The following is an 18,205-nucleotide window of genomic DNA, read 5'->3' on the forward strand; positions in this document are numbered from 1 at the left end:
TTTTCTCTCTTGTAGTAGGGAACTCCGCAAGAAGCCGAAGGAGTAGGCTGAGGGAGCGGGGTTAAGCCACATACCATGAGAATCTAAACTGCCTGCTGATAAAGTTGACTTGTCCCTCTTGGACCTGTTTATACCCATTCACTTGTATTTTGTAGTGAAATGTGCTCTGTTGCCCAATATTATGTTTCAGTACATCAGTTAATAACTAGTTCATGATGGGCAATTCAGGTTGCATAATCTTTTGGTGTCCTATGGTCAGACATTTGTCTCTACCAGGGTTTTGTAACAAGCCAGGAGCTGCTTTTAAATGGAGACTTATCTGCAGTGTAGGGTGTGGTCTTTTCTGAAAACTCTAGGACTGTGTGGTCATTATCTTTTGGGGACTTTCTACAGGCTTTTAACATCTCTATTACAAACACTTTGAATAACACTGGGTCGGCTGGGTCATAAATCTCATGTGGCTGAAGAATTTGTATTGAGGCCTGGGCCTGCTGTGTAGCCCTTTCTTGCTGTGGGCCTCACTGAAAACTGACAGCCTTATGAGTTACCCTTCAAAAATGGGTCAGAGTAGCATATGTAGCGTTCTTTCAAATCCCAGAGGCTCGCCAAGCTTTGTACCTCTTTGTAATTGGCCTTTCAAGGCACAGCATCTTGCCCTCCACTGTAGAGGAACCTCCTAACATGCATGAAACTACTGGACCCTTAGAAACTTCATATTTGTGACACATCCCTGAACTTGTCACCCTTCTTCTAACCCATATTTGCCTTACTCAGGCACTATTCCTACTTGTTACTTGTCAACAAATCCAGTTAGCATAAAAGCGTCAATGTAATGGACCCGCATGATATTCTTTGAAATAGTAAGATGATCAAGTACTGTCCAGACTAATTAGGGTAGAGAGCAGTAAAATTGATATATCCCTGGGACAAGACCGTTAATGTATTCTGTTGCCCATGTTATGTAAATGCAAATGGCAATAGCTAGAGACTGTCAGTCAACTCTGCTCCCTGGAGAATATGTTCTCTTGAAGGGAGTCCTGAACAGTGCAGCTCCTTGGCCACTATGGGGGTGTGCTACAGGAGGATCTGTGATCCCTTTGGGCCCTCCTGAGAGGGACTTGGACTAATCTTCCAGCAGGCTAAGTCCCCATTCTGACTGGTGGCTCACAGTGGAGTTTCAGAATTATAGAGTCCTTCAGGGCCATTATCTAATAGCCCCCAGAATATCTTGATAGTTCCCATTCTTCAGCCAGTTGTCTCCCTGGTAAATATCTCTTCCAAAATGGCTTGGGGAAATTTTTGCAGTATATATCTGTGGCCATATTACAGGATCCTTCCTTCAAGGGATCCTGCATCCATCCCCCTTCTGAGGCAGGAATACCAGGTATATGAAGTGGCTTAAATCCAGGAACTTGGAACAGGTCATGAATTCCAATTACGGTGATTCAAAATTCATTTCTGCCCAACAGAATTAGAATCTTCTAATTTTTAGGGATCTTGCAATCAGGTAGCCACCATTTAAGATCTTTTTTGGATAAAACACTTTGATTAGCACTCTGCCCTGTGGTTTATTGTGGTGATTGCTTCCATTTTGTCTTTGAGGGCTAAGTGCTGTCACCTGGCCTTTATCATTCCAGGATTACGTTATTCCCCAATGAGATCAGGGAAACCAGTTCCATTGCAGCACGGTCTGTCATTTCTGGCCTAATGAAAACACAACAGAACTCTGGTGGATGCTAGTGTCCCTCTCAGCAGTGTACTTCGTAAAGTCTTCCTGGGCAAGATGAGAAGACTGTACCTAATGGATCCATTTCAGCATTTCCAGTTCCCTGGTCCTTTGGACTCCATCTTCTACCAAGAAGCTCTGGCATTTCAACATCATTAAAAGAGGCCACTGTAGAGTCCTAGGATTTACTCAACCAGCTGTTAATGCCATTTGCAAGTTATCATTAAATTCGGAGTCCCAGGGAGTTGCATTCATCACAATTAAAGTAGCCCAAACATGACTTATTTTTCATCCCCATTGGTCTAAACACTTTGTATCTCATTGCCCCAGAATGTTGAGATCTTAACTCCCATTTTAGACATGGAGGCAAGGAAAGATGGTAGAGGTGTGTTCTGAGGAAAATTGTCCTCAATTTGTGAGTCATTGGAAGGTTTTTAAGTAAAGGAGTCGTTTTTCCTCAGAACGGATTCTATTAAAGAAAAGGAGTTGCCTCTGTCAACAGGAAAGACAGATGTTTAAGGTTCTCAGTCTCTATGTCTGGCAGAACATCCACATCCCATATCTCAGAGTCCCACTCCTTCCCCATCCTTACTGTAGGAGACCTGGAGGGCTTAAGCCTTTAAGTGGCACTAGCTCTTTGCAGACCTTACATCAGACTCTTTGCTTTGTTCTCTGCCATATACGCCCTTTGATTACAAGAGATGAACTCCTTCACAACTGCCAATGAGGACTTCTGGTTGCCCATGAACGTCTTTAATTGTGTGTTCATAACTTTAATTTTTTCCCTTCATTCTCTGTCTGAGACCGTCAGAAGAATACAGGTGATAATCACAATTTTTATAACTATTACTGCTGTAGCAATTAAATGTCACAGTCATTTCATCTCACATCTTGCTCTCTATCTGCATTTCATCCTGTGCTACCACTGATGATAATTTGAAAAATCAGGATGCTACATCCCATAGATTTCTCATGTCCTTATTTTGTTGTATTCCTTGAATATATGAACAACCTGGTCCCAGAATTCTATTTTGAGGATCTATTTCTTAGGGCTATTTCTGGTACAACTACTGTGTCTGAGTCAGAAAACAGATGGCATACTCAGAATAATTCAAGGAGAACCTAATAAAGAGACAATTTACAAAGCTGTGGTCAGCATACAGGGAAACTGCGAGGGATAGTATAGTACCCTGGAGCTGGTAATAGTATAAGTGCTACCATCTTTAGGCTGGAAGGGAGGAGTGGAGGGAAAGGTTAGCAGAACTCAGAAGGAAAAAGTCTCAAGAGAGCCACCTTGAGAAAACCTGGGTTCTTTGGTCGAGAGGCACAACCATCCAGTGGCTACTCCATAGGGAAAGTCAGGGGAATCTCTTCTGTCCCTCAGACAACCTACCAGGGTTCCCCAGTGGCAGGACCCAATGGAAAGCCAAAGGGCAGGGGAGAGCTTTGATATAGGTCAAACAGGTGAGCCTCCTGAGGGCAGAGAGCAAAGGTATAAGATGTTGGAGAATGGATAGAAAGACACACCAATTATACAAAGGGTTTCAAGAATGTTTTTGTTTTGGCATCTTATTTAAATTTAAGGCATGACCTGGAGAAGGAAAATAGTATAATTTGATGGGGTAGTCTCAGATTAGAATTAAGAGTCTAATCAACTCATGAAAGGAGAAAGCAAGAGCTCTGAGAAACCCATTTCTGTATTCCACATACCTCTTCAGGGGAAGAGTGACTTTTGTAAGCATCTTAACCATCGTGTGAGTTTACATGAGTAATTCAGAAGTATTTTAGTGCTCACTCTGTGCTATTCCTGGAATAACAAATATCTGGGCTTGTTTTTATTAAATAATTTTATTAACTGACCTATATAGACATTATCTTTAACAATTCAACATAAAAATAAATAAGATAAATAATTTAAGCCCGTAGGGCTTACAAAAAGAATCTTAAAAGATCCATATTTATCATCTGAAGACTAATAGTTACAAAAGGTAGAAAAGCATACATCAAAAAATAAATATAAATATTTAAATAAATAGAAAGCCTGATACATTTAAAATGGGAGGCACTTAATTATCAAGTCATTGTTGAGTAGATGCTTTGACAAAAGGTAATCCATTTTTTCAGAAATTCTACAGCGGTTACTGTCTCATCGTCATATTCACATGTGAATCTTGTTTCAGATCCCTGTAAAAGAAAACATTTTAATTTTGTTTTAGTTCAGGGTAGTTTATCTTATATATAATTATTTTCAGTTGAAGTCTTATAGACTTATGGCCTTTATTTTCAAGTATGTTAAACATATTAACCATTCACATTTTCTTGAAATGATCAAAATGATGTGCCAAAATTATATGCTATGATACCCAGTGATAGTGACATAAAAGCTAAAATTTTCCTCATTTGTTAGCTGTCACTCTTAATGAACACAAGATTTTTTTTTCCTGAATTTTGCACAATAACATTTTTAAACAGTTTTAGACAAATACTTCATTAAGTGCTGCATGCAGAATTAAAGTTGTTAAGCCTCTTTTCCTCTCGAATTATATCTATATCTAAATATAGGTTACATGTATACAATGATAAGCACATTATACTTTCTTCATTTCTAAACCTTAAATCTCCTATTAGTCTGCTTGAGTGAATCTCCTCATAGTTTCCCCAAAGCAAGATGGAAGCAGCCCAGAGTAAGTTAGGATAAGCTTTGGGGGGAAATTTGTATGAAGAACATTTTCAAAAATACTCATAATGAATCCCACCCCACCTCAGTATCAGTGCAGATAAATTTCCCAATTTTTAGAAGTCTAAACATTAGAAATTTTGTGGACTGACTTTTTAGAAATTAACCTCCTCTGCTGATAGGAACTGTTTCAACTCTGCCTCTGGCTGACAAGCTAAGAAGAAAATATTTTGATATATGGTGAGATTAAAAGAGGGGGCTTTTTCAGATTTGAAGTAATTCCTATCCTGAAAACATAAATCAAGTGAGATAAAGTATTCCCTTTAAACAAACTATTGCAGTGTTATATACCCTCTTACATATAATTATTTACTGTAACCTTTTGGGGGTTTAGATTTTTTAAAGTATCTTGCTTTTTCTGATTTTCATGTAATTTTATATTAATTTTGCATCTAGAATTTAGAATGAGTTTTTCTGATGTTGGTCAAGAATTTTAGAGCAAAATTCTTGGCATGGATGGTAAACTGAGTCTATCAATGGGTAGATGACATTGATCTCAATGTATTTTTTAAATTAAATAGAAAGAGACTGTCTACTAATAAAGTGACTCTTATTTGGAAACTAGAGTTACATACTTTTAGAAAGTTGGTTCTACTGTAATTAAAATTATGCTGTTTATTTAGGATATCTATTAATTCATGAATTTTTGTACTTTGGCAGATGGATGAGAAAAGAGAGCCATGAATTTCTCACATCACCCAAGTTCCTTGTATGTTTCATGCTTCCTATGCATTTAAAAATACTTGAGGTCCTGAAAGTGAGTATTGCTTCTAAATAAAAAGTTAATTATCTGGTCCATTGGCCATTTTACTGGTTGCCATTTTTTTTTTTTTTAGACAAATCTCTTGGTTCTTCCACCAGATGATAGGAAAATCTCATTTAAAAAGTCTTTCAGGTAATCAGAATTAGCTATTCTGGAAAATGACCTGAAGGAATTAAAAAATATATAATGAAACCTGTCTGCTTTCTGTGAAATTCAATTCAGTGTCTTCTTCCACTCCCAATTTTGTGTTCATGTGAGGGGTGACAGAGTGCAGCATTGGGGGCTTGTCCCTGAATGGATGGTAGGTGGAAGCCCTCTAGCTTACACTTCCCAGCTCCACCTAATATAAAAATGAGTTATGTTCACAGTGGACTTAAAATGCATGAGTACTTCACAAATACCAAAAATGTTTTACCACGTTAAAACGCCCTTCCATTTCTTTTATTTCCAGGAGAGCAAATAAGGTAATAGCTTACCTTTAGTGTCAAAACTATTCTATTGATATTGTCCATTAAATCCTTGATATCTATCGAGTTCTGGGTTTTGCTTTGAGCAACATTTAGCACATCCTCCAGAGGCTTGAGTTCTTCTGCTAGACACTGAAGATGTTTCAATTCTGTAGCCTTGAATAATAATAAAAGTAATTATCAGGTCAATTTGCCCTGACTAAAGGTCAGAATCAGAAGTTAATATCAAAATTTATTTTATTAACAGAGGCAGTATATAGGTTTTACCATTCTCTCTGTTTTCATCATTACTATAAAGATGGACCAACATTATAAGACTGGAAAAATGAGAGTTCAGCTGCCCATAGTTAGCATTAACTGTTAGTTAACAAATAATGAGTCATTAATTTCAGCTTAATTTGGCTTTGCAAAAAAGTCAACATTTCTGCACCCAAATGTAAATCACCGATATAGGTTGAATTCTTTTCCAGTCTGCAGAGAAATTATTAGAACCAGAGTAGTCATAATGTGGAAGTATAGGATCACAATCTATGATTCTAATATTTAATAATCTAAGAGTTGAGAATCATAGAATGTTAGGGACAGAGGGAGCTCTTGGATGCCATCTGTCACAGTTCCAACATTTTATGGATTAGTTAGTTGTAGCTATTTAGTAATGGGTCAATATAGCAAGGCACATATAACTGCATCTTAGTTTTTTACTTTTCTGTAATAAGTACATTAAGATACATTTTTAAAAATGATTTGTCCAAATCAAATGAAAGCTTACAATATTTGAAGGATTTTTGGATGGGCCTCCTAATTTAGACATATACACACACAAAAACACACACACACATAACACACTTCTATATATAATGATAATATTTCATACTTCTATGGTACATTATAATTTCAGAGTGTTTTGTCCTAAAGAAGCCCAAGTCTCACAGCCACCTTTTGAGATAGGTAATGCAGTGTGTTATCTCCATATTACAAATAAGGAAACTAAATCTCAGAATTTCAGTGTCTTCCCCAAGGCCATATGACTAGGTGGAGCCAGGGTTAAATTTCAGTTCTTTTTCTTTATAACATTAACATAACAACCTTTGAATTAAATGTTTTTATAGCTCTCTAAATTCTTTTGCAAACATGAATGGTTGTAAAATGAACAAATGAATGGCGTTTATCACATTACTTTTAGTTTCAAATAGATTTTGCCTTGTCATTTAGAAACTGCTAGATTTCAAAGAATTCCACCACCCTCTAAATTATGCACATCATCTGGTGTTATCTTTCTAACACTTTTAAAGGGATAGGTAGGAATACACCACATACATCTTATGACATTTTCATCTAACACCCTTTAAACTTGCTACTATAAGTTCTACAAGTTCAGGGCTTAAGTTTTTGGCATGAACAACTTGGAGCTCTTTCCTTCAGAAAACAGTCTAGTGTCTTTACGCTGGCTGCTGGAGGCAAGAGTTACGTGACTCTGATTAAGTTGGAGGAGCATCTCTAAGTTATCTCCTTTTTATCTTTTAAAGGGGTAGTTTGATGTATAATTTCCTCGAATTTATAAGTGGGTCAGTGGGATTGCATTCATGACCCTTAAATCCCATTTTTTTTCTGGGCTGTTCACCCAGGGACAAGCTCTTTTTAGCCTCAGATTTTGCCCATTATCTGTTGACTGGCATGACTACTAGGAGACTTCACCTGCCTGGCGTAGCTCTAGGAGCTTAGATGATGCTTAGCTAACTGTCTGAGTCCCCAAACGACCAAATGAAGCTTTTAGTCTTGGAACGTAAGTCATATAGCATCAGAAGTCTCTAGGTCTATTGACATGAAAGATGTGAAAGTCCAAAATTTTACTTTATACTCTCCAGGAAGAATTTTGTCTTTATTATTACTTCTAATAACTAATGCTTATATGGTGTTTACCATATGCCAGATACTGTTCTGAGTACTTTACATTTACTACTTAATCCTCACAAAACTATATGAAGTATATATAATTATCATTTACATAAGTAAGTAAGAAACTGAATCACAAAGAGGGTAACTTGCCCAAGGTTACAAAAGCTTGGACATGGCAGAGCTGAGATTTCAGTTTAAATAATCTGCCCTAGAATCTGTGCTACGGATTACTGCTATGCTGCCTCTCAAAGATAGATCCTTAGGAATCTTTCCTAAAACAGTAAAGGATTTTTTTTAATGTGGGCCCTCTGATACCAGTTTTGCTAATTTAATGGTAAAGTGATATGATCAAGTATCTCTAGAGTTTTATATTTTTAAATAAAACAGTAGGTCAACACAATCTTTTTTAAAACTGTCCAAGCAATAAAGTAGAATATTATTCTTTTCTTCCCATTCCCTCTACCCCAAAACACACATAAGTACGTATAAAAAAAAAATATTGGCAAAGCCATTTTTCAGAAGCCCATTATCAAACTTGGTTTTTTTAAAAAAGATGCTGAGGTTACTAATTCTTCTCCTCAGATGAAGTGCTACTAATCCAGTTAGTGTGTAAATTTTCACATTACTTTCAATTCTATTAAAATGTAAATGAATGTAGAATGTTGTACTTACCTTCTTGGGCATGTAAAATTTAAATGTGAGCATCCTGAAGAGCTTGAGGTTCTCGTAATTCTGAGAAAGCATAACAGATTGTTATTAAAAAAAACAAACTCCACTTAGAAAAATTAAATGTAATAATTTGAGTAAGAAAGGGAATAAACTTACATTAATTTCCTTCAAAAGCAACTGTAAATCCAGCAGCAGTGACTTCACTTGTTCCTTTGTGTTCTCCGTAGAGCTTGAAGTAGGTGCACCGTTTGCCACAAGTGCAAGAGTTAGTGCAATGCAAGACAAGAGTTGCATCTTGTACATTGTGGCAGGAGTTGAGGTTACTGTGAGTAGTGATTAGAGAGGCTGATAGGAAGCTCTTGAACAAGAGAAGCAATTTATACTGTTAATTCTGGAAAAATATGATGGGGGTGTCAAAATGTTTTACATATTACACATACTTTCAAAGATTCTACCTGTGTGGCAAAAAGCATTACCTTTATTTTTCCTCTTCTGATGACTCTTTGGAATTTCTTTAAACCCCCATAAACTGACTGAATGGATGTAGGTGAAATCCCTCTTGGTTACATTAGCCCACACTAAGGTGGCAGTTCTAATTCATACAACTAACGCCTTCTGTGTGAAACAGTTTTTCCTCCCTCTTTCTTTAAGGGGGTGGGGATACAAAAGAGGCTCATGAAAAATTTCTCTTTGTCATAAAACTGTGTGGAACATGTGGAACACCATGTTGTGGTGGACAAGAGCAAGAATAAATAGTTGAAAAGAATAAATTTTTAGATTTGTTGATTAAACAGGAAGAATATTGGTTTCCTGTTTCAGGATGGCTTTACCTTTTTATCTCCACGATGACTGAGCTAATGCATACAACATGCTAGATTACTTCTTATACAATCAGCTAGAGAGGTATTAAAATTAGAATACATAAAATACTGAGCTTGAGGCACTGTTTTATGCTGTTTTAATTTTAACATGTTTCTTGTATCTGTTTAAATCTCTTAATGTCTGTTGTCCTTTTTTTTTTTTTTTTTTTTTTGAGTGGTACGGTGTTTAACAAACATACTCAGAAAAGAGTTTGCATACAAGGGCACTACTAATGCTAATGGGAGTTTTTTTTAGTCATTTGTTTTACAGATTTATTTTTGCTCCTTTATTATTTTTGATGGGCATCAAGGGGATATAATGAGAGTTGGAATGTTGCCAGAATCAAGGATGCTTTTTCTGCTTCTCAGTCTCTCAGGGGCCACCTGAGCTCTTATATCTTTCTCCCTCTTATGTCCATTTCATTTCTTTCTCTCTCTCTGTTGAACAGATTGCTTATATTTCTTTAAATATAAGGCAGAAAATGAGCATAACAATAGGGATCCCCAAGTTTATTTATAGGAAGCTCACTAACTGGAATTTCTGGATACCATTCGTACATTCTTTAGGAGAAAGGTGATGTGGCTAGCTCGTGGTGTACCAATACTGGCCTAATTATTGTGGCTGGGGGTGCAGAAGGCAGGGTAATAAGCAGTCCAGGAGGCCATGGTGAGCCATGGAGCGTGTATGGGTGTGCGTGTGTGTGTGTGTGTGTGTCTTGTGGAGTGAGAGCAGTCCTCAGAGCAGGGGTATTTGGGCTCAGTTATTCCAACATGACTCTTAAAATACAGAAGCCAGAACTCAATCAATAGAAGTTACCAAGAGGGGTATCCATTACAATTCTTGGAGCACCTTTATGAAAAAATAAAGTACTGCAAAAAACTTGTGACAAACAAATACTCAGAAAAGGGTTTGCATCCAAGGGTATTGATGCCAGTTTTATAATAGACTTTATGTGTGCCATATATAAACCAATCCACAAGTTTCTAGTTTTTTATGTTTTCACTCTTTAATAGATTTAGATTTAGCTTCTAAAGCATCTGTGACACTATGAGTGTAACAAAAATAGTTATTAAATAACACCAGATCAATATTTTTGTAGTCATTATATCGGGTAGGATACTTAGGATTGTGTTCATTTGTCCTCAGTGTAATGCACTAACTGCCTGAATGATGGTACAGATATATACTGCTAACTTAAACTGGGGAAAATTGAGGAAATCCTTCTTCAAAGACATTTCTTGTAACTTCTCCGTTCTTACTACCTTATTCATTTCTTGTCTATTCTTTAAACAGATATTTATCTAGCACATATTATGCTGTCAGGTATATAGAAAGAAAAAATAATGCACAGGCACACAGTCTAGTTTAAGCCTTACCTGTGAAGTGATGGTACCATTTTGTAGATTAGACAACTGAAGATCAGAGAAGTTAAATAATTTGTTCTAGGTTATTTAGCCCTTACTGCCAGTTGAGGGCAGAACAAGATTTGAAACCAGAATATTCTTACTCCAAAGCCCACATTCTTACCATTTTTGTTCTTTCTCAAACAACCTGACGTGTAATAGAGCAGTCATACACAGACAGGTGTAATCCCAGGTAATAGGTGATTGCCGCCTCAAGAAAAGTGAATATAGGGGCTTCCCTGGTGGCGCAGTGGTTGAGAATCTGCCTGCCAGTGCAGGGGACACGGGTTCGAGCCCTGGTCTGGGAAGATCCCACATGCTGCGGAGCAACTGGGCCCGTGAGCCACAACTACTGAGCCTGCGCATCTGGAACCTTGCTCCGCAACAAAAGAGGCTGTGACAGTGAGAGGCCCGCACACCGCGATGAAGAGTGGCCCCCACTCGCCGCAACTAGAGAAAGCCCTCGCACAGAAACGAAGACCCAACACAGCCAAAAATAAACTAATTAATTAATTAATTTTTTTAAAAAGTGAATATAAAGAATTTTGAAGAAGAAACATGACTTTAAACCGAATTTTGACAGCATGGTTAAAATGTAGATATGTAAATTTAGGATTAAGATGAGGGTGGGTAGGCAGGAAAGGTTACACATTCTTTGAGCATAATTTACTTTTTTTTTTTCTTTTGGCCACATTGCGAGGCATGCGGGATCTTAATTCCCCGACCAGGGATTGAACTCGTGCCCCCTGCGGTGGAAGCACAGAGTCTTAACCACTGGACTGCCAGGGAAGTCCAGGTTACACATTCTAAGGAACACTTAATTGTATATAAAAAGAAAAGAGAAAAATGTTTCAGTACTTTTTATCTATGCATTAGGCAATATTCAGAATATAAAACATCTTCCTAAAATTTAAAAATAAGAGTTACAGTTCCTCAAGGGGAAAAAAGTAAAGAAAAAGCCAGATCAGAGACAAATAATTTTTCTTTTAGAAAAGATTAGAGACCAATGATGATGATCTTTTCCTTTTTTTTTTTTTTTCTAAAAAAATGCAGAATGTCTCTCTGTACCTTTCAAATCAAAACCACAAATTTAGCATTAGTTATAAGGGAAAGGCTATTTGGTAATCTGTGTGTCAACTTTATTACACTTGTTTCACTTCTCTAAAGACTTCAGTGTCTCATCCCAGCATCATCAGCTCAGGCCTTTACCCTTCCAGAATGGAAAAATTCACACCCACACATTTTTCTGTGTGGGGCTTTTCCAGTGAGGCCTGTGATGTGCTCATAGTCTTGATATTTATATTTCTCCGGCTATTTCCATGAGAGAGTGGGTCAGTATATGGCTACATTGATGGGACCCTGTGGAAAATTGAATTCCTAGGCCCCTGGCTTGTCCTTATTGTGTAACAGGCATCATTATGGGAGTTGGCCTTATAACTTCTTTCTTGAAATGCTTGGGAAGAAAGCTACGGCAATCGTATGCTGTGGCAAACTTTCACTTTCTAACATGTCTGACACATCAGCGGACTTCTCTGGCTATAGTGGTGATAGAGTCAGTAGTAGACTGCTAACTACCACATGTGTCACACCCCCTACTTCCCCTTTGAAAATAAATTTTACTATTCAATAAGAAGCTCTTTTAGTTGCTTAGCATTGTTTGTGAGTCTGCCTCTTAGACTCAGGAATAGCCCAAGTCGCTAAAGCTGCCTCCCAGAGAGGTTGGTCAGTCAGTTGCCTAATCATCTGTCCATCAAAGCTAACTTTCAAGGACTCCACCTCCTGCAAGAATTTCTTCTTTCTGGACCTCTTTCACAGCTCTGTAAAACTTTAATTTGATCTGGAGCTTGATGCCTGTATTAATGCATCTCTTGTCGGTCTCTCTAAAGGCCTCTTGGTCTTTCAAGATACAGTTCTCTCCTTTTGAAGTTAGGACATATTGTTGGATCATCTCCATACCACCTAGAGAACATTTCACTAGGAGCTCTGTGTTTCCTGTGAAAATCCAGATTTCCTCAGGCATAGGTTGGTGCCCATTGTTTGTCTTTATTAGACCTGCGGTCCTCCTTAACGTGATACCGCTTCTGTAAATCTGTCGGTCGATCACAGTTAAGTCTCGTTTGTGTGTGCTCTTCTTCTGTGTGGTAAATTTTAATGATGTTCATAAGCTTTTGGAATGGAAGAATTATTTCCTTGGTACTTTTAATTTTGCAAAGTGTTTTCAAATTCATTATCTAATTGAGTCACATTTGCTGATAAGAAATTTGATGTTTTTAGAGGTTAAGTGACTTACCCAAGATCACATTCTTAAATTAGTGGTGAAGTTAGAGCAAAAACCCAAGGCTTCCTCGTCTCTAATCTTATGTATTTCCTGTGTTAAATAGTGATACCAAATTATAGGCCCATTATGCTACATAGAAAAAGATGAATTGTGCCCATTTTCCATCTCACTCATTCTCAGTGATAGCTGATGAATCAAGTGAGGCATCATCCACCATCCACCTTCACTTAACCAACACCTTCTCTGAGCAGCTTTAGGATTTCTAAGAATTTAGAGCAGCTGAATTCATACAGTAGCTACAAAAGCTGGGTTTTGCTCATGTTTTTTAATCTCTTTCTGGGGGACACTGGAGCATTTGATGTTTCCTGACACTTCTCCCATATCTAAAGTAAGAAAATGATTGTATCCAATGTGGATTTAAGCTGCATTGTCCTTTTAGGAGTGCTGTGTTCTAAGGCTGACGTGGGGATATCACACAAGGCAATTGTCTGCATTTGTCAACCAGGAGACAGCTTACTACTTAAATGTGATGAGAATTGGGAGTATCTTCACAACCTTTGGAAATAATTTTTTGTGTAAATATATGATCCCTGTGACAAGTCACACAGCAGTTACTAGAGGTAGAACATGACAGTCTTCTGATGGTAATAGTAATAGATTTGTAAAGCACTTCAAGTTCATAAAGGACTTTCACATCCATTTATCTCATTTCACAGCAAAATAGTTAAGGAAAGAAATTTTCTGGCTGCATGTATTTCATGAAGACCTTTATTTTCTTTGTACATTAAGAATTAAACTTGCAACTTACAAATAAATATTAGCTTTCTCCTCTGTGGAGATAAATGCCTTCATTAAAATCATTGTAAAAATAAAGTTATTATTTACATTTAAGTTCTCTGTTAACTATTGGTTCTTTCCTCTTCTACAGAAGCTTTGGATGTATCATTGACAGTCCATTGTTCCATCATTCCTAATGTTGAAAGATAAACTGAGGCATACTAAAAATTTTGAGAGTTTGAACAAAAGTCAATTCGAATCAGACAGCATCCAATCTAGCAGATAGAAGGGAACTCTGGGGAGCTGTACAAAATGAAAATAGCCAGAAGGGAATGGGAGCAAGGAAGTTACACTAGGCAAAAAAGTGGATTGGTTACTGCAAGGTTACTTTCCTTTAGGGGATTGCAGGGGTCTGTCAGGCAGATTACCTAATTTATGCTGATTAGGCAATTCTTGGAATATCTGGGAGAGCCAAAACTGTAATTAAGTCTTGGTTTAGTGATGTGGGACTTAGCATAAACGATTCCATTTTGGGCCTGTTGTATTGTTTTTAACACTAACTAATATATTTTTTAAAGATTATAACCTGATTTTTTATTTAAAAATTGTAACATGATCTAATTACAAAATAATACATATTCATTATAGAAAATTTGGAAAATAAAAGGAAACTGAAAAAAATTAAAAATCAACTGTAATCTTACCAGGTAGATATAACTGTTGTTATCACATACTGGTCTTTATGTCCATCTGATCTTTTTTCTGTGGTATGGTTTTACATGCTTATTTCTCTTAATCGTGTGTTATAAATATCTCACATATTAAGTATTCCAAAACATTATTTTTATTCTGTTGTGTGACTATTTTATTATTGGAATTTACATTAATTACAAACATTCACAATTATGAATAGTACTGTAATTCACTAAACTCTTTTGCACATAAATATTTGTGCAAATTTCTGATTTTCCTTTTAGGATAAAATCCTAGAATGGGAATTACTGTGTCAAAGTGTATGAATATTTTAAGGCTTTTGATACTTATTCAGAAAGTTCTTAACAATTTAGCACTCCTTATCAGTGGTATAAGCCTATATTTCTGTACCAATTACATAGTTTCCATATTATCAAATAAGGGTGGATCAAGAGGGAGAAAGGAGCGGGAATGGTGAAATGTATGCCAGTTGGAGGTTTTACTAATACATTCAGTTTCATATTTGGAATTGGGAATCAGGTGGACCTGAGTGCCAGTCCTCTTTATCACTCACTGGCTGTGTGACCTTGAACAAATTTCTTATCCTCTCTGAGCCTGTTTTTTCATTTCTAAAATGACAATATGGACCTAAGTGGACTCTTGCGTGAATGACAAAATAGCATAAATGAAAGCACACAACACTAATCTGATAACTTTGAATGAATGAGTAGTCCCATGACCTGTTTCTGGTATGCTACACCCTCTCCCTTTTCTACTAAGATATTTCTTTAAATGATGGCATTTGCTTTGCACACTGTTTTGATATCATCCAGGTTTATCAATCTGCCTAATATGAAGGTTGAAAAAGAAAGAGGTGGAAATTTTTACCGTTCCAGCAATGCCCAGATTAAACTCAGGTAAAATCTAATTAACCAAATAATTTTTAATCATTCTATAGGGTTACTAGAGGTAAAGTATAATGTGGATATTATTCCATAATATGTCAGTACCGTCTAAAGAGATCTCTGTCCATTGTAGAGGAGGAACATTTTTCCTTTATCCTTCTAGGTGCTCTGCTGAGACACCCCCCCACCCTGTAATAAAAGACAGATTAATAGGAGAAAAAATAAACAATTGTTAAGTACATACGTATGTACCTACAGGAGCCCTGTAGGAGGCTCCTACAGGAGATAAAGATCTGAGACGCAAAAGGCAGTCAGATGATTGAGGCTTAGATACCATCCTGAGCTAAGGAACTGGATAGGGGTCTGGGGCTTCAAAGAGGGTAAGGCGTTTCTTGGGAAAGTGAAAAGAGGAAATGTTTGGTAAGCAAAGGTTGCCCTGCCACGCAGATAAGTCTCTCAAGTTAGAAAGTTATCTTTGGGAATAAAGTGGGTTAAAAAAAATAAAATAAAAGCAGATAAACAAACAGTCAAAAAAAAAGTTATCTTTGGTAAGAGCTTTCTTCCTGGTACAGAACCCTCTCTAAAGTAAATTTCCTTTATAAATGTAGATCTCTCTTACAAAAGGGTAACTTCTACTCTGTTTTCAGAGGGGCTCCTGTGTCTGTAGTTTCTCAAAATAATCAACTAAAAATAATTCTTACGGCCAAAAGGGCGTATTTTGGGGTGAAATATTCTGCTATCCTTCACCATCAAAATTGACCTATCCTGATCTGAGTTGAAAAACAACCTCATTCCTCTAAAACAACCAAAACTCTGAAAGTTAATTTTAAAAAGTCCTCTGATGTGCTGAATTATTAACAGTGTCTGCTTGGAGTGCTGTATTGAGAACAATTCTGTTCTCAGTGGAGAAGTGCACATGGATATTTAGTCTGCAGTGGGCTCTGGAATGTGGAGTCATGGCTTGTATGCCAAGTTTTTAACATTTCTGCTCTATGCTCATGCTTTCTTTAGGCCCAGTTCTAGCCAGCTTTTTTATTTGTTTTCAAGAGCAGGTTAGATTAGAAACAATTGTGGGAATCAGGCTGCCCACAGAATAAATGATTGCTGACAGTTTAAAAGGATGAGGCATAGGAGGTAACTATAAATACAGAAAACAAGTATTAAAAATGAAGGAAATATGGGGACCAAAGAAAAGCACAGCCTTCTGAAACCTTAGTACGTTTAGTATCCAGTAACCCCCATGCACGCCGATAACCCTGTATGATAGCAGAATGTAATGACTGATACTCACAGTGATGACCTGCCTCTTCAAAAAATGTTGAAATTATGTTTTGCCTTGTTAAAATCTGCTTTGTTTAGGAAGTCAAAGTATATGTAATATTTTTAGGAAAGATTTCCATTACAAATGTTTAAGATAGAAACAAATTTGATATTTTAGCAAAAGCAAATGAGAGCATGTCTTCACACGTCTGCAGATCAAATAAAAAAAAATTATTATAGAAGATAGTAATGCTAGAGAAGAGGAGGGAGTCAAACAAATCAACACTGTATCAGGCCTCACTCATGCAAATCATAGAGAATGGAAGGAGGAGCCAGCCTCTGTAAATAAGATGCATCTGTATCTTCTGTTACAGGGAACAAAAGGAAAGCTTTCACACCACCTCATGGTTACTTGGCTTTTTATACTGGTAGAGATTCTAGAAGTAGTTACTTACGTGGCTGATTTTAGAGTCAAGCTTGCCTCATATAATTTTTTATTTTTATTATTTTTTATTTTTTTAATTTATTTAATTTATTTATTATTTATTTATTTTTGGCTGCCTTGGGTCTTCGTCGCTGCGCGCAGGCTTTCTCTAGTTGCAGCAAGCGGGGGCTACTCTCATTGTGGTGCGCGGGCTTCTCATTGCGGTGGCTTCTCTTGTTGCAGAGCATGGGCTCTTGCCGCACGGGCTTCAGTAGTTGTGGCTCTCAGGCTCTAGGTTGCAGGCTCAGTAGTTGTGGCGCACGGGCTTAGTTGCTCTGCGGCATCTTCCTAGACCTGGGATCGAACCCGGGTCCCCTGCATTGGCAGGTGGATCCTTAACCACTGTGCCACCAGGGAAGTCCCCATATAACTTTTTAAAATTTATAAATATGTAATTTATTCTTAATTCTCTTATCTATCTTTGACAATATTAGGCAAATAATTCTGGGCTACTCACCAAATGATATTAGGATTCTGGTAGAGTTCATTTCACCTCTTAGGCCAAACGTTGTTTATAGATTAACCCACATAGACTTCTGTGTGTGTGTGTGTGTGTACTTGTATGTATGTATACATATAGACATATATCTGTATTTATTTCCTATTAAGAATTCTGGCAAACTTCATCCATGGGGTAAGAATGTATTATGGAACTTACAGGCACTGGCAAATCTCTGGGGTGTTTTAATCTGATTCATAAATTGTGAGGCATAATCATCACCAATAGACGAGGTTACTTTAACCTAGGAGGAAAATCTTGTAAGTTTGTTGACAATCATTATGTCAGCCCTTGCTCACAAATATGAGGAAGCTTCTAACTATACTGAAGGCACACAGTCATTGAGAATATTTGTATTAATAACACTTTTCCTCTGCAAATTAACCTGGAGAAATTGAGATTCCCCCCTCCTCTCTCTCACTTTTTATAGATTTCTCACATTGTGAGTCAGCAGTATAGGGCAGTTCTTACAAAACCATTGAGCTAATATTAAAATATGGAGTATACCAAAAACCTAGTTATTTCTAGCATCCCTTCTTTCCTAAGTGGAGGGGGTAAACCCTTGGGGCAACCCATGGACCATCTGGAAGGCACCCTAGATGTGGGTATAAGGGGCATCCTTAAATTTTTATTCTGAGTTTGGGTATGTTTGGGGGGAAGCAAAACCATGAAGAATTCTCAGCGGTGGATACTCGCTCAGGTAAGATGCAGGTACAGTTCCTAAAAGAAGGAGTAGCAGCAGGTTGGCTGCTTCATGGACCAGAGTAATGATGAAGTGTTTTGAATA

At 37.2% G+C, this 18,205-nt stretch overlaps 1 protein-coding gene across 1 annotated transcript; it reads right to left on the bottom strand.

Moving 5' to 3' along the window:
- Positions 1 to 823: 823 nt before the first annotated feature.
- Positions 824 to 12,426, bottom strand: IL2 (interleukin 2). Its single transcript, XM_082463104.1, has 4 exons — positions 8,415 to 12,426; positions 8,262 to 8,321; positions 5,703 to 5,849; positions 824 to 3,910 (listed from the first exon to the last, which is right to left on the bottom strand). The coding sequence occupies exons 1-4, from the start codon at positions 8,559 to 8,561 to the stop codon at positions 3,800 to 3,802; spliced, it is 465 nt and encodes a 154-aa protein (XP_082319230.1). The 5' UTR covers positions 8,562 to 12,426; the 3' UTR covers positions 824 to 3,799.
- Between the last annotated feature and the right edge of the window lie 5,779 nt (positions 12,427 to 18,205).

This window comes from Balaenoptera physalus, assembly GCF_965194825.1.
Source record: "Balaenoptera physalus genome assembly, chromosome: 5".
Lineage (NCBI taxonomy): Eukaryota > Metazoa > Chordata > Mammalia > Artiodactyla > Balaenopteridae > Balaenoptera > Balaenoptera physalus.